The sequence below is a fragment of the Takifugu flavidus genome, chromosome 8 (genome assembly GCF_003711565.1).
Source record: "Takifugu flavidus isolate HTHZ2018 chromosome 8, ASM371156v2, whole genome shotgun sequence".
In the NCBI taxonomy this organism is placed as follows: Eukaryota; Metazoa; Chordata; class Actinopteri; order Tetraodontiformes; family Tetraodontidae; genus Takifugu; species Takifugu flavidus.
In genome coordinates this window covers 6,420,356-6,443,234 of record NC_079527.1, presented here as the reverse complement: position 1 = coordinate 6,443,234, position 22,879 = coordinate 6,420,356, and the positions used below count along the sequence as shown (strand labels likewise).

Here is a 22,879-nt window from a genome sequence, read left to right as displayed (position 1 = left end):
ATGATTCATTATTATTGAAAGTTGCAGATCTTTAACACGATGCAGCTAAAACCAGAGGCTCCCGTCGTGGCCTTTAGCAGCCGAAGCTCAGCAGCTCATGGACAATTAAGGGTTTCACTCATTCAATGGGGAGTCCCCAGGAATGTCCTCACAACTGTCCTGATGCATTCAGAGGGGCCGATAGTTGGAAATCACAGCTCTTTGGGGTGCCATGATGGAGCTAACAACCACGGTGAAGTGGACTCTAATAACAGTCAGACATTAACAATAATCATTACTATTGTTGTATTTAGCTCTACATTTTGGCCATATTGTTCGTGTATGAATCTAAATACGTGTTCATGTTATTGTGTGTTGACATAATCAATTACACATACAGCAAACACCCTCCTTCAAAATAAGATTCTTTTTCAAAAGTCAGAATTCTGCAACACGCAACAACTAAACTGTCTATAACTCAAAGCCGTGACTCTGATGGGCAAAAGAAGTTAATAAGAAACGTCTTTTTGTGTGGGAGATTAAAGACTCGGCCACATTCCATCACATCATTTCGCCATTTTCTACAAACAAAACCTGTAACCAAACAGTTATAAAGGTTTGAAAGGCTGTTGCGCTGCGTCTGGTGTTGAAAATATTCCCATAGTCGCTTTTAAACCCATTTTTCAATCTTTTCCCAGCCATTATTTTCCCTTCGCTTTTTGATAATAACGCAACATTTTCAGAACCCGTCTTTGTCTGCAGCCCATAAATGTTGGATCAAGAGGGCCGGGGTCTACAACAACATTCCAAAGCGACATTAAATCATCGGAACGTCCGTGTTTGAGAGTGCGCGAAGTCTTGCGTGCGTGCGTGCGTGCGTGTCTGCAGCAGCACCCAGAAGTGAACAAAGCGACCCGGAAGCGTTGATCCGACTAGAGGCAGGCAGCAAGAACATCTAGCTTTTATATTATAGCTGTGCTCGCAGGACAATATCTGCACCCGGGACATCTGAGGTATTTCTGCACGTCTCCTCTCGTCCTCTCCGCGGTGCATTTGTTCGAATTCCGGTCGGGATCGCCAGCTTGCATGCGCGCAAGAACAAAAAAAAAATACATCCGCCGCGCTTTGATTCGTCCAAAAGTTGCAGAACGTCGGACTGGGGGGGGGGGGGAAGCCGCTGCGAAAGTGAAATTGGGCTAAGATGGCACTGCGTGCGGTCGCGGCCCGAGCTTTGTGCGCCGAATGTGTCGCGACCCGCCGGCGCTTGTTGCAATCGCTGCGGTTCGGGGTCGGGGTTGCATCCCGTCCGCCTGTGCGTGTGTGCACGCGCGTGTGTGTGTGTTTTTTTTCAGGGCACGGTTGTTGTAGGAAGTGTCAGGGTTTTTTTTAGAGGTGGGAAGGCCGGGCTATTCAAACCTGCGATCCGCTGTAAACAATCATTCACGCCTTTGACGCCATAAACACACCTTTGTGTCCGCCGCTCGCCCCCGGCTCCGTCCCCGCCGCCACAGCAGCCTGCTCCTAATTTTTTGGGGGGTCTGCAGAATATGGCGTCCCGCCTTATAAAAATAAGGCTGCCATTTTTGTTTCTCTTTTGTCTGGAAATGTTTAAAGAAAACTGTCTGAGAATGTCTGAGCCGCGCCGGGAGGCTGGATCCGTCGCCGGGCTCCGTCTGCGGGGCCCCGCAGAGGCTCCAGACCGGGAGACACGTCCGAAAAGTCAAAGAATGAAAAGTTTTTCTAGCGTTTGGCTGGAAATTTAAAGCGAAGCCTCCTCATTTTTCAGGAATTCTGGCAGACAAAAGGACCAGAGAGGTTAAAGGTCTCATTCAGACGTAAACCAAAAATAATTTGGGACATTGAAATTTGAATGTAAATGGGCGAAATATATAATTATACGAATAAAGCAGAAATCTTCCGCAAATTAGGCCCTCTGTTTATTTATAAAATAACATTCCCTTCGAGATTACCACAGATTTTAAACATATTTCACCTCTTTTGATACATTTTTGTCCAATTTTGCCGAACGTTGTCCTCCTGCATATGTAATGGGTTTTTTTGTTACTTGAGTGGTTACCTTGACAACAGACCTAAAGGCCACAGGATGCTGAGAAGTAGAAAAACACAGCACGGTTATGTTTCACATGCGCATAAAATCGTTTAATATTCTTTCTAAAATGCATCTTTTGTTTAAAACCCCAGAGTCAACATGATATTTACTTCTGTGTTTGTCTACTTTTCTGTGTGGATTTAGCCGCCTGTCTGATTACAGCCAGACAGATTGAAATGAATGTCTTGGTATTTGCTTTAGAAATTTGAACAAATGTTTGCATATTGAAATTCTCCAATTGCCCCTAATTGGGCAGTGTTGGTGTCTTATGATGTCACGCTGTTTTTCCTCTGGGGGAGGGGACTTTATTGCAAATATCTGGAGGAAAAAAAGAGAAAATGTTCTGTTGTTAGGGCAGGGAAGCGGAGTTACTGTCGAAAAAAATCAGTCAGCGTAAGAGCAGCGCAGCTTGACACAGGTAAAAAAATCTTTCCTTTTTTTTAATTAGTTAGCGTTTGAGCTGCTATGGTCGTGTCTTTGGCTCCGTCTGTTCTGGCACCTTGGTGCATGTTGGGGATATTTGAAGGTGTGATAAAATACTGTGGCGTGGTGCGTTTATGGCTCAGCAAGTTGAACGCGAAATGTTTTCACGGTGGCTAAGACAAATGTCGATTTCAGGATGGCTGAGCCTCGATTTAACAACCCGTATTTCTGGCCGCCGCCTCCATCCATGCCTGGCCAGGTAAGTGTAATTACACCCACTTGCTCATCATTTACAGCCGTTAATTGCCAGTTTGTTTCCACGTGTGAATGTCCTTTCAGCCGCTCAGCGTTAGCATCTCGGTAAAACTCCCTATCTTTTTTTAATCGTTTGCTGCTGTGACGCCCTGTGTTTTTGCCGGCGCGAACAGCGTTCACACGTGGCGGCTGTTTGCTGTTGAGCATGACCCGTTAACCCTTACAGCTGGATAACCTGGTGCTCATTAACAAGATCAAGGAGCAGCTGATGGCCGAGAAGATCCGACCCTTGCACCTGCCGCCTACCTCCACCCCTTCCCAGCAGCCCCTGCTGGTGCCCACCTCGTCCTCGGACGGCGGCGCTCAGCACGGCCTGTCGGTGCCAAAGCCCCAGCCGCAGCAGGTGCCGGGCCACCACCCGCAGGGCTCCGGGCCGTCAGACATTGCTCTGCACGCTCGCTCCGTCTCCAGCTCCGGCTCAGGTACGGCTTCCATCACGTTCCCTTTTGTTGGTATCATAAAACGGCTGCGATTCCTGGACAGCGCGATGTTCCCCCGCTGATTCATAAATCGTCATCATGACTTCCAGAGATGGACGACAAGTCCGCGGTGAAGGCCAAAGGACTGTGGGAGGACTGGCACATGAGGCAGCTCGGGGAGCAGCCCGGCCGGAACAACCACCGCTCAGGTGCTGGATCCACTCTGCCGTCCGGGGGGAGCTTGGGGGGTGCTGGATAACGACCCCAGTGGACGTTGTGGGGACGTTGGACGTCTGCAGCAGATACTTGAGTGTTGTTTAATATAATTAGTTGGAGGGTTGGGACATTATATTAAACTGTTCCCGGGGCTTGCATTAGGCAAATGAACTCAAGCTGAGCCAAAACCAGAAGTGTCAACAGCGCCGAGGGAACATACTCAAAGATGTAGCTGTCAGGCGGGTGCAGGTTTTTTAATGCAAATGTACGTGTGAAAATGCGAAATGTTACACTTGCCCAGGACGTCATCCAGTAATAGGAAAATACTAAACTGTGGTTGGTAAATGAGCATCAGCAGAACTGTGGTACTGGGTGCTGAAGCAGTTCTGGATCTCCACAGGTTTGGCCCCTGCGTCCAGACCTGAGGGCCACAGCACCTCAGAGGCTCTGACCCCAACCACGCCAACCTCCAGCAGTCACAACCGCCTGGGCGGCGCTCCGTCCGTCAACATCATCTCCGGGCTGGCCAGCGGGCCCGGTATGGACCACATGAAACCCGGAGGCCTGGCCGGAGTCCTGGGCCCTCCGCCGAAGGCTACCCGAGGAAGGAAGAAGATCAAAGCAGAAAACGCCACTGGCCCCTTGTTGGTGGTGCCCTACCCGATCCTGGCCGACCAAGGCTGCATCACGATTGCACCCAAAGAGGGCAAAACCTACAGGTTGGGCACCAAACAAAACCCCTCCCTCTCTCACTGTCAGGCCTTTGTTGTTGTGCTGATCCCTTACTAAGAGATAATGGAGAAAAGGTCCTTATAATCTGACTGACCGCTACAAAGTACAGGTGGAAACACTCAACACTCCGGTCGGGGTGCACCTAGCGAGAGCATGAGATAGCGAGCGACATGTTCTGTCCCGGGTGTGGTCATGTGATCCCTCCCCAGCTGCCACACTCCTCGGTAGTTTACCTCCACAGTAAATAGACCAGAAGCCAGTTGATTTAGACCTGCGAACAGCTGGATACCCCACGAGGATCCTATTGAGTCTGCTCCTTAAAGATAAGAAAATCCAACCTTGATGTCTCTTTTTTAATGTCTCTCTCCTGTCACAAAGATGCAAAGTGTGCCCGCTCACCTTCCTGACTAAATCAGAGATGCAGATTCACTCCAAGTCCCACACAGAGGCCAAACCGCACAAGTGTCCCCACTGCTCCAAGACGTTCGCCAACGCCTCCTACCTGTCGCAGCATCTGCGCATCCACCTGGGGATCAAGCCCTACCACTGCTCCTACTGCGAGAACTCCTTCCGGCAGCTGTCCCACCTGCAGCAGCACACCAGGTCAGTCCAGCCGCCAGCGAGGAGAAGCCCCAAGCTAACGCGCGCTAACGGCCTTTCTGGCTCTTTGCGGGAATACAGCCTGGGCAAACGCCTGCGAAGAACCGGGGTATTTACCAAGACTGTGGAGTCAATTTAGAACATGACGAGTGATTTATTCAAGTGTGTAAACCATAGCAGCCGTTTTGGCGAGAACTTAGCAGAGCAAACAGAGGCGCTAATAATGAGAGCTGGAAAAGTGCCGCCGTCGCCGCTCCTGGCTGACTGGACGGGTTGTGAAACAGCGTCTCTATATCATTTTACTAAACATACTTCCAGCTAACCTGCAGGTTCACGCTAATAGAGCGGAAGGTGGGGGGGGTTCAGAGCAGGCTCCTATCTCACAGATGGAGAATATCAAGTCACGCCCTGTTTGGACAACAACGTTGGCCAAATTGATGGTAAAAGTGTTCCCCGTGCAGACCGTCTCCAGGCACAGACGCTGTAGTACACATGCCTGGCCAGTAGTTGGCAGTGATGAACCAGACCTGCCAATAAAGAAGAGCTCGATCCCAACAGTGAACATTTACGAAACAACAGCGATCATAATGGCGAGCAGCAGTTTTCCTGCTGGAGTTGCAAGCAAGCCCTGAACTATAACGCTGAAACCTTTGGAGAACGTAGATTGGGCAGCGTTTGGAAATGCTCCTTTCTGGAGGGAGTTTTCAGATTGCTCCGGTTTCAGGCGTTCCAGCAGAAACGGACAGTCCAAACGGAACTAAAGTGTTGCGTTTTCCATCCGAAAACATTGTTGTGCAAACAGGGTGAGCACAGACCAGTTCAGCGGCGATAGCAGAGCTGAAGTGTGGAAGCGACGCTGCCAAGATTAAAATGGTTTGTTGGATAAGGGAAAAACTGGTATGGGAGGCTGCTCAGAGGCCTGAAGCCACGTTAAAAGAAACACGGCAGTAATAAGTTCTAACAGTCCCTTTAGCTTTCCAACCAAGCCTGGAAAAATGTAGGGAAAAAAGGAAATAAAAATCAGAATAATGTGCCGTTGTCCCAGGAAGGAGTACCAGACCGCCTTGAGCTCAGGCCGAGGTGATGGGTCCTGCCAGCGTGTCGTTAGAATCCTTCACGTAAAAGAAATCGCATCATAATTTACCTGCTCTTAAATGCTGCTCTTAATGTTCTCCTACCGGGTCTAAACTTCAGATGTTTCAATCTTTCCCTGACAGAATCCACACGGGCGACCGGCCGTATAAATGCGCCCACCCCGGCTGTGAAAAGGCTTTCACCCAGCTGTCCAACCTCCAGGTAGGTGACCCGGTCGAGGGGGGAGGGACGAAGGCCTGAGCGGCTCGGCCACACGTCTTTGTGTTTCCCCCTCAGTCCCACCAGAGGCAACACAACAAAGACAAACCCTACAAGTGTCCCAACTGCTACCGTGCCTACTCGGACTCGGCGTCGCTGCAGATCCACCTGTCGGCGCACGCCATCAAGAACGCCAAGGCGTACAGCTGTAGCATGTGCGGCCGGGCCTACACCTCAGTGAGTACAGGCGCGCCGCACCTCTGATGCACGGGTGTTCCCGCTCGTTAACCTGCGTCCCTCTGATTGTGCAGGAGACTTATCTCATGAAGCACATGTCCAAACACACGGTCGTGGAGCACTTAGTGACCCACCAGTCACCTCAGCGGACCGAGTCCCCCAGCATCCCCATCCGCATCTCCCTCATCTGAGTCGCCCCCCCCCCCACTTCAACTGACCGCCCGGGCAGATTCCCAGGCCCTGCCCCTGGAGCCACCCACCTACACAAGGCTGACACGAGCATTCAGTAAACTGGCTGCCTCCATCCACCCCGACGAAGGCCCGTCTGTGGAGGAACAAAAAAAATCCGAGCACAGCGTTTCTTTTTTTTTCTCCTTTTTTTCTTTCTTTTTTTTTTTTTTTTGTGAATGTAACAGCACAGCCAGATGTCGTCCGGAAGGATTGCGTAGCGAAGAATGTCTTGCGTCAAGATTTAATAAGCACTTTGGTGAGCATCGTGTAAACCTCCCGGATGCATTGGCCGCGAGAAATACTTTACGTTTCTTTTGCCTCTTCCATGAAATGGGTTCCAAAACGTGCCAGATGATATTTGCCCTTATTCTAAAAATAGAAAATGAGAAGGTTTTCCAAAAAAAAAAAAAAAGAGAGGAATAAATAAATGCTGGGTGTGTTCTGGAAACATCCAAAGATAATCTTAAAGCACTTTTAGGTCGTGTGGCTTAAATCGTTTCAATCTAGTAGGATGGGAATGCCAAAGGGCATTACTCCTGGCAGCTAAGAGAACGGACTGTGTTTAAAAAAAAAAAAAAAAAGAAAAGAAAAAGTCTTTTTCTGTTCTCTTCTTTTTTTGTACTCAAATTTACAGGGTCATCTAAATTTAAAGGAAAGGCAATCTACAGATGACAATGTTATTGATTGTATAAAGCAGCTGTGTTGTCGACTTTAAGGGGTTTTAAAAGCGTGTAAGGGAAAATGAATGTTTTTTAATTTTTCACAATCTTGGACTCCATATTTGATGCAAACCTTTTACGGCACCTTTCTGATCATAGCATATGATCCACCCCCCGCCCCCCCCCCTTCCCCCTTAACTATAGTGCCATATATACATGAACCTCGCTTCGCTCCCGGCTCGTGTATCAGTGTCACCTCCGCTCAGCTGAAATTCAACCCAGCGGTAAAAATTTCAAACCCAAACATTGGACCAAAATGTGAATTGTACAGCTACATCGACCGAGATAAGTGGGGTTTTTTTTTGTTTTGTTTTGTGTTTAACTTCATCCTGAATAAGCTTTACCAGTTTGGGATTAACTGCAGTATCGACTACCACAGGTCACACAGGCCGCTCTGGTTGCGTTCTCTCCTCCACCATCTTTTACAGCGTTCTCTGTATTTTTACTGTAATTTTAACTTCCGGATGGTACAAATAGGGTTCTCCGCATCTCTTCAGGGCACCTAAGAGGTGCTACAGCTCGACATTACCTTGGAGGTGCGTTCGTGATAATAATGTAACATATATATATACAGTATATAGTATGTTTTCAAAAGAATAAAGACGTATTACTCAAGCCACTGGCCTGAAAAGACATTTAACGCCAACAACAGACCCTGCCTCTTATTCTCTCTTTTTTGAGATAATGGGAAAATGTACATGTTGCTGTACTGTAATACATGTTACTCATGCATAGTATCTACTTTTATGTTTTCATCCACATGTTCTGTTTGGCTCGTGTATGAATTTACTGTAATTATCTTTAGTTTACCCGTATGTTATTAATATTCATGTTTTATCTGACATTTACTTTTAAGCCTTAAATGTTTTTATCAGCCCGTTTCATTACCCTGTATGGTTTTTTGCAGTATTCAGCCGTATATACATTCTTTTATTTTTTTTTTCTTTCCGCATGGAGTTCCTGAGCTGTAATCTGTATTATAACTGTTTAACCCATGTTCTCTATGAAAAGATATCGTGTAGATTGATTACACTTTTTTTCCCTGTCTTGCATTGTGGTTTCATATGAAGTTTCTAGACAACTAAATATGCACAACCAAGACTGAGAAGGTAAACTAAGGTCATGATTAAAAAAAAGGAGAAAAAAAAAGCTTTGTATCTTTACCTTGTTTAATAAACAGACTGTTATAAATACAGAACGGGTCAGTTTTGTAATATAACCCAACAGATGTGTCGTTCTTTAAAAATGCTCATATAAATATGCATTATGCATTTATACAACCCAGCAGAAGGCACAATGAACAGGTGATTGTCAACACATCGTGGCGAAGAAAGCACAGGTGGGTGCACATAGTTAAAAAGGGCAGCGTTAATACAAAAATAGAACAAAACCAGTCCTAAAATGGTCAGAGGCGTACATAAGAGGGAACTTGGCCACTGAATGAAAGCAACAATGTCATGCAAATCTAGAAGGAACCACAAAAGTGTTTATCACACAAAATCAACGGAAATGGAGCAGCTGTGGAATCGGCAGTGTTGTGGGTGATAGCATAGGTATGTTTCGCAATTTTTAAAAAAAAACGTACAATTACAGTAACTTATGGGAAAGGTACCACTCATAAAGCAGTATACACACTGTAAACGGCACTGCTACAATTTGATAAAATGTAAACATAAACTGTGGTTTCATAAAGTGCTCAGGCTTGTTTAAATTCCCCTCCTTCTCCTGACATTTATAATGTCTGGTGTTATAATCGAGAGAAATGTAACACGTTTACAACTTTACATAATGAGGACAATTAGGTTTGAAGGGTGAAACGTCCGCTGCAAACAAAGCGAGGACGAAGTGGGCAGGAAACAGGAAACAAACAGGGAGGAATATTTCCATTACTGACACAGAAAAGAGGCCTCCAAGACAGCGCCACCTAGAGGTGACACAAGGAACTATTCAAAGGTCCCATCCCAACCTTTTTCCCACTGCAATTGGCTCTGGTTATGCCTCAGACTGCTACAAAAGTTGGCGTGCTTTAAGGGTCCTCTACTTGTCTCCGGGTTCAGGAGGAACTGATGGCATTGTCAGATTGAGGTAGCCCTGCTCTGACCGCTGGAGCGTGGAGACGGACAGCTGCGTGCTGTTCATCACCGCGTGCTCGATCACCTTCACGTGGCACTTGTCCAGGTTGTCCACATAAGATGGCAGGCTGGTGAAGGCGCCAACGGGAGCGTTAGAGAGGGGGAGTGCGACATGACTTGGAATGCTGACAGAGACTCTTACCGCAGCGAAGCACTCAGGAGTCCTTCGATGGAGCCGTTATTCGTCTTGGTGTTCTGGAGAGAACACGGACAGGTTCTTTAAGCAGCAGAGGGGACATGACCCCCCAGGTCCCAGTAAGGTGTGAACAGTTACCTCCAGTGTGCTGCCTGACTTCCTCAGGGCACTCTCTAAGGAACAGTTCTGCCTGGAGAGCATCTGGATTTGGTGGTGCAGAAGTCTTTTTTCCTCTTCCAACATGTTGACCCTAGAACGCAACAATTTATCCAAACGCACTCAAGATTAAATGTCCAATTATTGCCAGAACGCGCTGACCTTCGCTATTGAGCAACAATGATGAGATCCCGGTAAATGAGAGCAGCAGTTAGACATGAAGCCATTTATCTGATCAAACGTAAACGACCATCTCAAGGGTGATTCATAAAGCCAACCTGTGCTGGACAGCGGACGTGGTCCTGGCGCCTTCCTCCTCCAGCTTGGTTATCTTCTGCAGCAGCTCCCTCCTCTCTTCTAGAAACTTGTCTCTCTCCTCCGCCAATGTGCAAATTAACCGTTTCGCCTGAAAAACACGAACCCGTTTCCGGTGTGCTGAAGTACCGCTACTCCCATAGCCGTGGGGTGAAGGTGACGTCCGTGTTTTTTTACCTCTTTCTCCAGCTTTTGAATGACGCTGTTCCTCTGCGCCGTTTCCTTGAAAAACTTTTGCTTGGTCTGGTGCAGCATGGTCTTGGCCTGGATCTGCTTTTCCATGTACTTGCTGGATGACAGCAAAGGAAACTATGAACTGACGAACTACGCTGTCCAACAAAGGAAGCTCTTGGAAGTGAAGTTTGAAACCTGTGTATCCGGTTGTACTCCCTTCGACTGTGCAGCAGGTCCTCCTTCAATTTATGGTTGAGCTCCTGGCTGGTTTTCACCTGCTCGACACACGATTCCACATATTATTCACACTCGCCAGGTGAATATCACAATCATACATCACATTTGTGCATTTAGGAGCCAGGACTGAAAACATAAAGCCTGCTGACAAGAAGGAAACTAAATAATTCTCCAAAACCCTTCAAAATGTGAAGAGCTGCTGCCCCCAACCTCCTCTTTGGTCCTTCTACTCTCAGCCTCCACGTCGGTCTGACGGGCGTTCAGCTCCTGAAAAAGCTGGTTGACCTCTGCGTTGTTCTGGGTCAGAGTGGCCTCCTTCACCTTCAGTGTGGTGACCTGCTGCTGCAGCTCCTCCACACGTTTCTCTAAGAGAGTTCTGAAATGTGTTCATGGACAGAAGAATGTCAGTAATTACAGCGTACGCTGCGTATTTGCTCAGTACAGAGTGGGCCGGTTCACCTGGTGGTCTTCTCCTCATGGTGTTTTTCTCTCAGGACCGACAGGGTGTCAGACAGGTCCCTGTTGTTCCTCTCCAGATTGTTGATCTTCTGGACCAGGACTTCCTGCTCATGCAGCTGGAGTTCAACCCTGCTTAACTGCTGCTGCAGCTCAAACACCTGCATAAGAACACAGAAACTTGACCTCAGAGGAATTTCATCAAAAGCAATAGAATTATTTTTTACCATTCTTAAATTAAGACCATAACATTGGTGGAACTAGATATTATAAGAAGATAATATTTATTGGAGTAAACCATTGTTCCCTGTAGAGCTATTCTGCTACCGTTAGCAGTTACCTTCTTGTTAGCAGCAGTGAGCTGTCCCCTCTCTGTCTGCAGCTCCACCTGAAGACTGCCGATCAGGCTCCGTTTTGTGGAATTGTCCGCCAGCTCCGCCTCCAGTTCCCTGATTTTCTGCCGCTGATGTTCACACTGGGATAGGTGACTGTGAATGGTCTCCTCAGCCTGGTGAAGTTTGGTCTGGGCCTGTTTTAGCTCTGCAGAAAGCTGAGGGAAGACCAAAAACAAGTTAGCGTACAGGTGAAAGAAAGATGACCCTGGAAGATGATGTGTGTTTGGATGCAGACCTTGAGCTTTTCCTGCTCCAGCAGGGTGTTGTGTCTCTTCAGGTCCACATTCATCTCCTTCACGTGATGCAGCTCCGTTTCTGCTGATGTCAGCAGACTCTGAGACTTCTGGAGTTCCTGCAGTAGAGCACAAATGTATAAATATCCTCTCGTAACGCTGATTGTGACCGTCATTCCTCTTTAGGACGACTAATCTCTTGTTTTAGATACATTATGTTCCAAACACGACGCTGGCACCAAAGGTCAGTATTCTTTAGACTGAAATTCTACAAAGTTAAATATTGTGCATAGTTTTAACCAAACAAAACCTAAAATAAAAATGTGAAATGTGCAAGAATGGCACACTTTACCACTTGAGAGCTCGTTCCCAACCAAATATTCATTCAAAACACTGCACCAAAATATTCAATGTCATTTAACTTCAGGGTGCAAGATAAAAAGTGCAACGTAAATCAAACAGATTTGATGTTTATATGCACACCAGTGAGTTCAGAAAAAAAAATCTTATTTTGAATATGTACAAATGTCAACTGAGATTAATTTAAAGGCTACGTCAAAGGTAACTAAGTATATGCTTTTCTATGTATTCATTCAGTTGATTTATTCAATAGGGGATATTTTTTAATCTGGAATAAAGGGGCATCAAAGCAAAACCAAATCAACAGAACTAACAAACCTTAACATATTCTCGGCCTTCGCTGGCCTGAGCCTGCAGGACAGATTTTTCCTGAGAATTCTTCTCCTGCTCCTCCACCAGTTTGGTCTCCTTTTGCTCCAGTTCCTGCTTTAGATGTGAAACCTACAAATCCAACACACTATTATAGAGATACTTTTCAGACGAAAATATGGAAAAATTACGGCCTTAATGTATATAATAACCCTGGCCACCCAATAGCCCTGTTAACATAGGTTAGTTAAGACGCTCACACCAACATTGAAGCAATCGGAACATGTTATTGTTTATCAGGAAATTCTCCATCAGATTCTACATTGTTCCCTAAAGGTATTCTGCTATTGTTAGCAGTTACCTTCTTGTTAGCAGCAGCCAGCTTGGCCCTCTCGGACTGCAGCTCTTCCTGAAGACTGCTGGGTTTTGTTAAACTGTCTGCCAGCTCCACCTCCAGTTCTCTGATGTTCTGCTGCTGTTGTTCACACTTGGAAACGAGACTGTGAAGTTTGGACTCGGCCTGCATTAGCACAGATAAGACAGCTGGAGACATGAAGGGAAAAAAGTCCAGTGCGAGGCTAAAAAAATCAGATGGAGGAGCTTGTGAGGGATATGGCCACGTTTCAACAAGATGGAGGAGCATGTTTAGTGATTCCTAGATGACAAACTCTCTCACATCCAGCAGAGTGTCTCTAATATGTCAAGCACACATAAAGCAGATTTTATTCTGTTTGTTGTCTATGAATAGATGTTCGCGCATGATTCTCAGGGCCCAAGAGTTGGAACAGTAGCAGTAAGGACATTCAAAGTGTGTGTTTGTGTATTTAGATCCAACCTTGAGTGCTTCCTGCTCCAGCAGGACATTGCATCTCTTCAGGTCCACGTTCTTCTCCTTAATGTGATGCAGCTCTGCCTGTGCTGATGCGAGCAGACTCTGAGACTTCTGGAGATCCTGCAGGTTCATGTTACAGATGAGCACAGATTCATCTTTATAGCTAAAATTGACTGACCAGCAGGGCTTAAATGGACAGCTGACTTGCAGCGACTGTACCCTCTTTAACGCTTGGCTTTCACTGGCCTCAGCCTGCAGGCTCAGCTCTAGCTGAGACACCGTCTCCTGCTCCTTCACCAACTCCGTCTCCATGTGCTTTAATTTAACCGTCAAAGTGGCAACCTACAGCCACAAAATAAAAATTATGAAGCATACATAATAATACAGTAATCACGTGCAATGTTTGTTATAACTGAGGGGTAGTTCCATTTACCTGATCACAGTAATGACTCGTGTCTTCTGAAATGATGCTTAATTTGTGAGGCTGTTCTGGCTTTTGACAACTGAAAATTTCATCTTTGACAGAGTTTTGTTCCTGATATTGCTTTTGATATTCATTGAAAGAACGCTTCTCCAGCTCTAGGGCCTCTATTTTCCTCTCAGCTGTCAGCTTCTCCTGGAGACAAGAGCTGAGCTTGGCTTGGAGCTCTGCGGTCTGCTCCCTTTCAGAAACCAGCTCAGACCTGTGAGATAGACACACATGCTTTTAAATAAAAACAGACCGACTCTGGAGCTTAACAGACCTTTCTGGTGATAAAAGATGAATACAACAATGAAATAATTAATAAATGCATCAATTAAATGGGTTCATTGGTGTTAATTTTTCCATATATGCAGTTTTCTGTCAGACCTGGTACGCTGATGGTCAAAATGCCACTAGCATGTTGGCAAAATTAGCTTTGTACTACAAAGAACAACACACATCTGTGTCTAACAATCAAAAAAATGACACCAGCTCAATTATTTCAGGCCATGCAATTCACTGGTAACCTCAAAACGAGGTGGGCTTTCTGGAGTCCCTCAAAAACCCTGTCGTCCCTCTGCTGGTCAAGGCTGTCGTCTTTTGAATTGCCCGATGTGGATTTACTGCCGGGACTTTTGTGTCCCTGCTCGGACTGCAGCTGGTTCTGGGACTTCTGCAGCTCATTTAACTGTCAGGGAGAGAGGCAAGAAAAGTAAAGATGTAGAGAGAAATCTGACGAGGCTGACGATGAAGTCCACTATTTTCACACCATCCTCTTTGTTTTGTGCTGGACAGTGGGCTGACATCTCTCAACACCACTGAAGCTAAGCCAGAATCCCAGTTACTGAGCAGGGGATATTATGAAAGTTAGCGTGGCAGAGCTCAGTGAATAACAGAAAAAGATTTTTGATAATAAAACAAAGGTAGGTCTTCTTTGTGTTTATTACAGAAGATCCTGTTCATTGTCAGAGATATAAACACTCTGGTGAGATCAGTCTTGAAATGCCACAAAGTTAAGGAGCCACATTTTACATTCGCCTGCATAAAAAGGCCCTGAGGCTTGATATAAAATCACTATATAAAGCAACTGTAGCTCAAAATTCTGACCTGAAACTTATATTTAAGATGCTGAAAATGACTGCGTTTAGAAGAGCTAAAAGAGCCGCAGTGGAACTGGAGCACGTACTAACCTTTTCCTCCAGAGCAGCTTTCTCAGCCTTTACTTGGGTGAGGCTCTTGATGAGTGTCTTCCCTTGTTGACATTCTGTCTGGAGACTTTTGACCTCCAGCCTCAATTTCTTCAGCTCTCGCTCACCTATCTGCAAAGCCTTTAATGGACGGAATCATGGATTACTACACAGCAGTGAAATTATTTTTTGTAAGGCAGAACTCTGGATAAGTGCACTTTGTACCGTACCTCCTTGTCTTTCCTAAGAGCAGTCTGTGCAGCGCTGAGGTCTGCCTCCAGCTGTTTCCTCCAGTCCTGTTCCTCTGTCAGACGGGCCTCCAGAAGAGCGAGCCTCTCCTGGCTGCTGTCCCTGAGGTGCTGCTGTACATAAGTGATGACACAGAACGTTTACAGGAAGGAGCAGACAGAAAGGGTGTAATATGTTCAACACTATAAACAAAGAGGAAAACAATGATCTTTAAAATGAAGTCCTGTATTACCAGCTGTAAATAGGATTCAGGATGTTTGACTTCTTCTCTGTTTGTCATCATTTTATCTTGAGCATCCTGCTTTTTCAGCTCTGCCTCCAGGACTTTGATCTGCAGCATGTCAGCCCCTTCATGTTATTACTCAATCATTAATGAGGGAATACGACAGATTCTTGGAGGAAGAGTTGAGGGCTGCTTCGTACCCGCCTGTGGAGTCCCTCTAGCTCTGCCTCATGGCGATGCCTGTCCTCCTTGCTGGCATTCTGGGCCTCCCCTAGAAGAGCTTCGAGTTCCTCATTTCTCTCCTCTAACTCTCCCTGGTCTTTGCGCAGCCTCTGGAGTTGCCTCTGCAGCTCCCTCACCTGCACAAACCCATCCTCCATTGCCTCGAGGCACCTTACAGAAATGAACTTGTTAAGGTCATCTGTCAGATTTTTAGAGAGAACCTTATTGTTGGATGAACATATTTACCGTTTGTGAATGGTATCATTTTCGTTTTGGACGTCCCCGCTGATGTTTTTGTCCTTTTGCTGCTCTTTAGCAGCATCTTGCTCTGCATCATGTATTGCTAACTGGACAAACACGGATCACACACCATTAGGCCCTTCCAAGAATAATTTTTCTTTTTTCCTATTTGCATCAAATATTTAGAGACAGACCGACCTGCACAAGAATTTTTTTGTTCTGAGCTTCTAACAAGTGGATTCTCTCTCTCAGCCCTCTGTTCTCAGCATCTAGTTTCTCATTTTGCTCTTTGGCACGTTGCAGCTTAATCAGATCTATGAGGAGGTGGAACCACAATCAAATGTTAGTGATAATTTTGGATGATAATGTTTGCCGATTTCGTGGCTAGGTTTGGAATGGGCCTATGTAATCATCTATAACCAACCATAAGATGCTATTTATAAATTAGCAATGCAAATTACTGTCACTGAACAGGACATGGTGAAATCATTCTTCTATCTTAAAAAGTTTCGATGTATAATAATATTTATAATGAAATCAGCCCTGTTGTGTTTAGTTCAAGGAGGCGACAGTTGTGATATTTAAACTCAGTGTAATTTCTTGTATAAACCTTTGTAACACACCACTTGGTTCAAGGTTGTTGTTTTTAGCAGCATCCAGCTCATTAGTAAGTCTACGGATGTCCTGATGAGCCATTGCGAGCCTTCTAGACGCCTCCTCTAGGTCCCGTTCCAGCCACTGGCGCTCATTTTTCTCCAGAGAGATCTCGCTGTGGGCCTAATCAGAGAGACAAGAGCAGCCAGAAATGAAGCGCATGGTTATGACATGTGACACATTCAGTCAGATAGTGTGATATGCGTGAGCTGGAACCCTACAGGGGTGATGTGTTTTCTCTGACGAGACTTGCGCAGCCCAAACAACTTCTTCAGTGGACTCTGGGAGGACGACTGCGTGGAATGACAACAGACAGTTGACAACAACCAACTTGTTCCTGGTAAACAATCAAAAATAATAGAGGTAGCTCTGACAGGTAACTCTCACCTTTGACACGTAATCTACAGTTTTGTGTTCATCCTTTCCCGCTTGTCTTAGCTCCTCAATCCTTGTGTGACAAACAGGCTCCTGTATCACAGAAACTGAGTTAAGAACACTTACATGGTCTATGCATCTACCTTCAATAAACAATAATTAAAATAGGACATGTTAATTGAGTTGTTTTTATTTATTTTTTAGTCAGTAACTATAATAACTTTGCTTTCACTTAGAGACAATCACACAGGTGTAACACTACAGTTACGGAAGTCAGTTATCCCTTTACCAGCTGAGCGTCCTCCTTCTCTGCAATGCTCCGACTCTCCAGCCTCATCTCAACAGCCTCCAGCCTCTCCAGTAGCGTGGCTCTTTCCACCAGTAAGTAGGCAACCTGCTCACCAGGGCTGTTCAAACCCATCTCTCCAAGGTCCTCCTGAGCCAACATCTCCTCAAGCTCTTTACTCTCACTTTCTGTAAGAGAGAACACCAAAATAACATCTAACAAATGATCGATGTATCAGCAAATACAGGATAAAATGAAGTAAATGCAGTCACTCTCAATGAATTGACCTTGCTGCTGCCTGATCTGATGAAGCTCTTGTCGCAAGTGCTCATTGTCTTTCTCATATTCCGCCGTCAGACCTTCGCGTTCCTCCAGAAGCCCACGAATATGCGCGACATAGCTCTCCACCTAACACAGGGAAAGACAAAAATGTCACTGACCTGTCATCAAGTTCGCCAGATGGTTTTAAGTTAAATTTCCAAGGAACGAGTGTTCGCCTCCTCCATTTCTTTAGCCTGTTGGGCACGCAGGGTTTCCAACTCCTCTGTGGTTGAATGAAGCTTGTTCTCAGTGTTGAGCAGCTGCTGCCACAGGTGGAGCAGCTGCTCCTCAACACTGGCCTTTGCAGGCAAGCCATTGTCCAAAAGGCGCATTGAGATCTGGCCCAGCACTGTCTGCATCTGAGAATCCAGAAAAGAAAGTGAATGGTATAACTAGCAGACACTGAACCAGAAACTCCTTCAAACTGAATCAGGTCTTTTGGGGGGGGGCAGCCTGGTAATAAGCTAATTATTTCCCATGTTAAATAGTTCTGCGTGCCAGCACTACACACCTGTTGCTGTATCCAATACTTTACATTCTGGTGCCTGTAATTTGAGCGCTCCCACTACAAAGCCTTTAATTTACTGCGAGAGCTTCCACTACTCAGACTACGTGCACCGTCACAAGCTGCACATCACGTCTCACATGTCAGCTGTATTTAACAACACACCAACTGGTGATTGCTCTTGCCAGCATTGGCTATCATGAAAATACACTGTATTAATAGCAATCAAACCTACCTCTTTATGATCCATTGCCGAGATAAATGATGGACTACAGAATTTCCACACTGGTGAAAGCACAAAACCTAAACAACACTGCTCCTGTAGTTCCAGGACACGTTGCAAGGTAACATACATTGATTAGTAGATGCATTGTGGAACGATCATCAAACTTATGTCTCTGCTGTTGCAGTCATCCATTGAAATGCCTCTTGTCCATTCTTCCCCTGTAAAAAAAGAAATGATACTGTCAGGCCCTGTTAGGATGTGCAAAAAACATAGTCACCATGCAAAACTAAGCTTGCTATGCAGACGTGCAAACTGCATTATCATGAAAATTTGAATGCCTTGTCAGAGGAACATAACTAATTCTGCCATCACTGGAAAAAGACGCGTGCTTTCAAATGGGAATCGTAAAACGGAGAATACGCACAATAATCTCTCCAGTGATTCTGGTGATTTATCTTCGATGTGAAGCAATAGTTTGTAAAGGGTTTGTAAGGTTTTAAAAACCCGAGTTTTTCTGCTAAGTCCTCGTCCCAAAATGTCTGACGAGGAGGAGCGACTCGGGCTTTTTTAGGACACCAGCCGCTTGCATTCCTCCTGGCCACAGCATCCACATCACTCACATAGATACTGTTGGACATGGTATTCATGATTTACTGACCAGCCTTCTAACACACTTGGGAGCATTGGCGTAATGACTACCAGCAACACGAATTACTTTCCAAAGTTGGTAAAAACTTATACATTAAGTTCGGCTAATGCTAACTTGCTAACGTTAGCGATAGCTTTTTCCTGTAATTGCCCGACAGCCACGGATAATGTTCCCTGTTTTGATGTTCAGTTATTTCAAGGGATTAAAGCAAATATGCAGCGGGTGACTGGCGTTCTTCTTACCCTTCAAAAAAGAAGAAGGAACAAGAAACCCCGGGTTAGCAAGCAAGTGGAGCGTAGCGGACTTGGCTTCTTCAAGCTCCTTGGCAACGGACCGTACCATTTACGAGATGCCGGTTAAAAAAACACACACATTAAAAACGCGTTATGCACGCACAATGTAATTGAACTATTAAAAAAAACAGTGACAAATGTAGACAAAGCAAAAATGATAACGAGAACCAGAATTTTACACTTCAATATGACGTGAATAACTAAATCAACCTGGCAAAATGTTGTATATGTGCGCTGTGTATTACAGACACGTTGTCATATTAAGTGAACAGCTTATTGGTCTGTTCCACCTGTTTGTGATAAATAGGGGAAATAATAAATGAAATGCTAAAGAAAGAAAACATCTGAAGTGTTAGTATAAATGCTGGACTGAATATTGTAATAACAACTGGTGCATTCAATATGAAAAATGTCTCCTAGTGGACACAAGACTGATGGTGCTAGACTGAAATCAGTCTCCATTCAGATGATGTGAAAACGCCACACATATATATACCAGTTCATATATTACCATTGTCGTTATATTTAGTGTTAAAGCCACTTTCAAGCTTTTCCTCTGGCAACACTTTCACTGTCCGCTTGTTATTCATGTGCTGGACTGGTCCAGTGTGCGTCACCATGCTTATCAGCTCCCTACCCTCCAAGGCTCAAACAGAGTTACACCTTTACTGCAATGGCCTCATTTCCTTTACTGTTTCAGCTTTAGTTTAATAGCATAGTCTTAATAACACATTTATTGACTGCAAGACGAGAATGTTTGAAAATGAACATCCCAGCAGGTGGGAGGTGTTTTATTCATGCAGTGTCTCTCATCACCACTAGACGCAACCAAAACTTGGAGCTTTTTAAAAATATTCATAATTCATGAAGCGGCGATGCTGCATAAATAAACCCAATTTTCCCAGAAAAAAAAGAAAGAATGTGTGTTCTTGGAAGCATGCTTTCTACTTGAAGTTGTTGTTGCCTCGGTTGACCCTCAGTGAACTAAAACTTGTTTGCACAGCCCACCCTGATGCTGTGAGCAACCAGAGCACATGAATGTATCATGTGCACTCTAAATAGTTTTCTGATGCAGCCACTCCATTATTTATTTCATCAGGCCGAGCTCAGATATGATATGGTGCAACACCCACGATGCAAAGTGAAATTTAGCAGCCCTTTTCACGCGGGTTCCTGTGCCTCCACCACCCCTGGGAGGGTCTCATGAGGGGCCTTTCAGGATGGAGATGTTGTGTTGAGGGACTAGGAGGCAGAGTTAAAGGGGCCTCTGTTCTGCGCAGAGGAAATGGGCGTTCACCCTGGAAAAAGAGGTGTGGTAAACGAGGGGACCACCAAGAGGGGCACAAAGTTGAACACCAGTGAAGCTGCTACTGAGATCTGCTTCTGATTCACCAGCAACATTTGAAGTAAGTACACATTTACTTAGCTCATTATATAAAAGTGTGAATTATTAGACAAAGGTTATTAGACAAAAATAGGTTTAATGATGTCCCATCATGTTGTTTCTAAAAAAAAAAAGACAAATACAGCATGAATGTTCATTGCTGTTCCAGCATTAATCAAGGCTGACTGTATAATATTTCCACTTTCTGTTCCTTTAAAAAAGAAATCAATAAAAGACTTACAGTGTTTTGAAACTTTGATGCTGATGTGATAGATGGATTCTGGGATAATGACATAATTTGACGGTAATCGTGACTCCACCCTCCAAGACTCCTGATAAACATCGACAGGGTACAGGCACATTTATCCTCGTGTTTCCCTCATTTTTATTTCTGACTGAACATCCCCTCCAGCTCCACCCAAAAATCGCCACCTTTTCCTTGGATTAAGGTGGATTTGGCCATGAACCGTGTGCAGTTTTCTTTTCCTTCTACGATGTGAAACATCTCTTCAGATGGTCAGAGGGTTGAACCGGGTCAATATTTAGCAGGGTTGTCGTGTCATGGTCAACACATTCCGGCCTAAAGAAGGTGGAAGAAAAAAGGGGTGTTTCTCTACCTCCAGCACAGAGAACACTGTGTTCTGTCATTCACATTTCCAGTGTTGTGTTTTGTGACAAAACAGAAACACCGTATACAAAAAAATGGACCTTTTTTCTGAGAATATTTATGTTTTTGTTTCTCTTTTTTTGCAGAAAATTGGAAATGGCCTACCTGCTCATTTTTGTGATCCTGCTGCATCTGCTTACCCTGGCGATGTTGTTCATAGCCACCATGGAGAAGGTAGTGATGGGGGGGTTGACAGGCCATGTCCGTGTGGAGACGCGTGTCAGCTGTGCTTTGTGTCTCATTTCTCTTTCCAGTCCTGGTGGGAGTGGGGCGGACTGGAGAACTCGGACCTGTGGTACAACTGCCGGTTTGACAACTCCACAGGAATTTGGTTGTGTGCGTCCTCCAAAGAAACTGGTAAAGAAAGAAGAACTCCATAAAATGCAGCTGGTGGCACCTGAAATCAGGGGATTTCTTTTTTGTAGAGTGGCTTCAGGCGGTGCAGGTGCTGATGGTCCTCTCCGTGGTCTTCTCCTCGGTCTCCTTTTTGGTGTTCCTGGGCCAGCTCTTCACCATGTCCAAGGGAGGACTCTTCTACTTCACTGGACTGTGTCAAGTCTTCGCAGGTATCAGCTGAGTTTAACAATGTGCCGCTAAACCCTGTGAAAAAAAGAAAGCATTTCAAAATAAGTTGCTGTTTTCAGTCTGAATTGCCGAGGAACAGCAAAACTGAGGAGTTCACAATGTTAGTAGAGAACATTTTGATGCAACACTGTGACATTTTTTCACTAAAAGTGGCAAAACGAAATACTAGACTTTCCTACACCTGGTTACAGTTTAGCCTCCATTACAACCGTCAAATTGGTGCAAATTCTCTAACCTGGAAACGATCTCTTTTCCTTTAAAGGCTTGACTGTGTTTTCTGCGTCTCTCATCTACACGCTGCACCATAAAGAAATCCTCCAGGACTCCAGAGAACTGTTATCAGGACGCTTTGGTTACTGCTTCATCCTGGCCTGGGTGTGCGTCCCCTTGCTGCTTTGCAGCGGGGTCATCTACATCCATTTGCGTAAAAAAGAATGACCGAAAAACAGTGCCAGTAACGGCATTTGATCATGATCAAAACCATCCAATTTTATGTTGCTGTTCACTGCTGCAAAGAATACAAAAAAGAAATTCTGAGCTCTGTAGGAAAGTGTTGGATTGCATTTTAGACTGTATATGTAATTACATTTTGTTCATCAGTGATGTAGGACATTAGAATAAACTGCTTTATATTGATACTGTTGAGTAGAATCTGTACAGTCAAATTATTGATCTGAAATCCATACAAAGAAATAAAATCTGTGTAATTGTTCAAGTTTCAATGCCTGAGGATTCAGAGTATAGAAACATTCCTGAAAATATACTCTTAGAAATAAAATACAGAGAGAATGTCTGTAATAATTTCATCGTTTTGTGAAGTTTGAATGAAAAATTCTAAAACATTCTACCAATTTGCAGCAAAAATGCTACTTTTCCTTATGTCACTGACATTATCATCATTACTGATGTGATAAAAGAATATTTACAAAATGAATGTTATAAAAGAAACCATTGTCTTTTTATTCTGTTTACTTCGCATTGATCTCCAGCTCAATAGTGTGTATACTGCCCCCAGCTGGACAGCCAAGGAAACGCTTCTCAGCTCACCTCTTGCGATGAGCATTTTCAAGGCTACCGCAGAGATAAATGTTATGTCGAAAGGAACCGGAGGGGTATAAACAGCACATAAATATCAAATGCTTGATATCAAGTAATATCAAGCACGCAGGGAAACGTATGTTTGAAAATTTTAGAATTTCATAGCGTATGGTTGCAAATGTGTGGCCTCCAATAGCATAACTGATGTTAACAACCACCATGTACCTCAGGGGGAGCTGCTATTTGAACTGTATGTTAATTATTGTTTTTATATGATAAATCAAATGTTGGACATCTGGCTGG

General features: G+C 44.8%; 3 protein-coding genes and 1 long non-coding RNA gene across 15 annotated transcripts; 2 read left to right on the top strand and 2 right to left on the bottom strand.

Annotated features, from left to right (window-relative positions):
• Positions 1–835: 835 nt before the first annotated feature.
• On the top strand, positions 836–8,498 carry LOC130530627 (zinc finger protein 362-like). Of its 5 annotated transcripts, none has more exons than XM_057041972.1 (9): positions 836–992; positions 2,708–2,771; positions 3,021–3,249; positions 3,357–3,455; positions 3,863–4,181; positions 4,573–4,797; positions 6,012–6,090; positions 6,166–6,324; positions 6,399–8,498. In XM_057041972.1, exons 2-9 carry the CDS (start codon positions 2,709–2,711, stop codon positions 6,513–6,515), a joined length of 1,290 nt encoding a protein of 429 aa, XP_056897952.1. In that variant the 5' UTR covers positions 836–992; position 2,708; the 3' UTR covers positions 6,516–8,498. The 5 variants fall into 5 exon arrangements, with proteins under 5 accessions (XP_056897952.1, XP_056897949.1, XP_056897953.1 ...); XM_057041969.1 differs by having other exon boundaries at positions 2,994–3,249; XM_057041973.1 differs by lacking the exon at positions 836–992 and adding an exon at positions 1,034–2,507.
• Positions 8,426–18,970, bottom strand: ccdc30 (coiled-coil domain containing 30). 6 transcript variants are annotated; one of them, XM_057041956.1, is made up of 30 exons: positions 18,852–18,970; positions 18,088–18,178; positions 17,406–17,588; positions 17,196–17,316; positions 16,912–17,096; positions 16,635–16,715; positions 16,469–16,540; positions 16,217–16,370; positions 15,792–15,907; positions 15,600–15,700; positions 15,332–15,524; positions 15,141–15,239; positions 14,890–15,021; positions 14,663–14,800; positions 14,000–14,160; positions 13,443–13,692; positions 13,229–13,351; positions 13,013–13,129; positions 12,539–12,697; positions 12,187–12,309; positions 11,511–11,627; positions 11,221–11,430; positions 10,884–11,041; positions 10,635–10,800; positions 10,383–10,462; positions 10,191–10,302; positions 9,977–10,104; positions 9,681–9,792; positions 9,549–9,601; positions 8,426–9,474 (listed from the first exon to the last, which is right to left on the bottom strand). In XM_057041956.1, exons 2-30 carry the CDS (start codon positions 18,103–18,105, stop codon positions 9,312–9,314), a joined length of 3,825 nt encoding a protein of 1,274 aa, XP_056897936.1. In that variant the 5' UTR covers positions 18,106–18,178; positions 18,852–18,970; the 3' UTR covers positions 8,426–9,311. The 6 variants fall into 6 exon arrangements, with proteins under 6 accessions (XP_056897936.1, XP_056897933.1, XP_056897935.1 ...); XM_057041953.1 differs by having other exon boundaries at positions 17,970–18,178; positions 18,852–18,932; XM_057041955.1 differs by having other exon boundaries at positions 14,890–15,018; positions 17,970–18,178; positions 18,852–18,932.
• LOC130530631 (epithelial membrane protein 3-like) lies at positions 18,666–21,987 on the top strand. 3 transcript variants are annotated; one of them, XM_057041977.1, is made up of 6 exons: positions 18,666–18,683; positions 20,183–20,308; positions 21,040–21,127; positions 21,208–21,310; positions 21,379–21,519; positions 21,801–21,987. In XM_057041977.1, exons 3-6 carry the CDS (start codon positions 21,050–21,052, stop codon positions 21,974–21,976), a joined length of 498 nt encoding a protein of 165 aa, XP_056897957.1. In that variant the 5' UTR covers positions 18,666–18,683; positions 20,183–20,308; positions 21,040–21,049; the 3' UTR covers positions 21,977–21,987. The 3 variants fall into 3 exon arrangements, with proteins under 3 accessions (XP_056897957.1, XP_056897958.1, XP_056897960.1); XM_057041978.1 differs by lacking the exon at positions 18,666–18,683 and adding an exon at positions 20,560–20,636 and having other exon boundaries at positions 19,648–20,308; XM_057041980.1 differs by lacking the exons at positions 18,666–18,683; positions 20,183–20,308 and adding an exon at positions 20,741–20,875.
• On the bottom strand, positions 20,316–21,302 carry LOC130530633 (uncharacterized). Its single transcript, XR_008951885.1, has 3 exons — positions 21,059–21,302; positions 20,719–20,866; positions 20,316–20,618 (listed from the first exon to the last, which is right to left on the bottom strand). It is a non-coding gene; the product is annotated as an uncharacterized LOC130530633 (long non-coding RNA).
• Positions 21,988–22,879: the final 892 nt, after the last annotated feature.

What these genes read in the sequence shown, in the direction of transcription:
- LOC130530631 (XM_057041977.1), top strand. Translation starts at nt 21,050, where the DNA reads ATGGCCTACCTGCTCATTTTTGTGATCCTGCTGCATCTGCTTACCCTG. An exon ending in TCATAGCCACCATGGAGAAG is followed by an intron (nt 21,128 to 21,207) that starts GTAGTGATGGGG and finishes TTCTCTTTCCAG; the next exon opens with TCCTGGTGGGAGTGGGGCGG. An exon ending in ACTGTGTCAAGTCTTCGCAG is followed by an intron (nt 21,520 to 21,800) that starts GTATCAGCTGAG and finishes TTTCCTTTAAAG; the next exon opens with GCTTGACTGTGTTTTCTGCG.
- ccdc30 (XM_057041953.1), bottom strand. Translation starts at nt 18,089, where the DNA reads ATGTATGTTACCTTGCAACGTGTCCTGGAACTACAGGAGCAGTGTTGT. An exon ending in AGGCTAAAGAAATGGAGGAG is followed by an intron (nt 17,317 to 17,405) that starts GCGAACACTCGT and finishes TCCCTGTGTTAG; the next exon opens with GTGGAGAGCTATGTCGCGCA. An exon ending in AGTCAGGCAGCACACTGGAG is followed by an intron (nt 9,602 to 9,680) that starts GTAACTGTTCAC and finishes TGTTCTCTCCAG; the next exon opens with AACACCAAGACGAATAACGG.
- LOC130530627 (XM_057041969.1), top strand. Translation starts at nt 2,709, where the DNA reads ATGGCTGAGCCTCGATTTAACAACCCGTATTTCTGGCCGCCGCCTCCA. An exon ending in CTCCATCCATGCCTGGCCAG is followed by an intron (nt 2,772 to 2,993) that starts GTAAGTGTAATT and finishes TAACCCTTACAG; the next exon opens with CTGGATAACCTGGTGCTCAT. An exon ending in AAAGAGGGCAAAACCTACAG is followed by an intron (nt 4,182 to 4,572) that starts GTTGGGCACCAA and finishes CCTGTCACAAAG; the next exon opens with ATGCAAAGTGTGCCCGCTCA.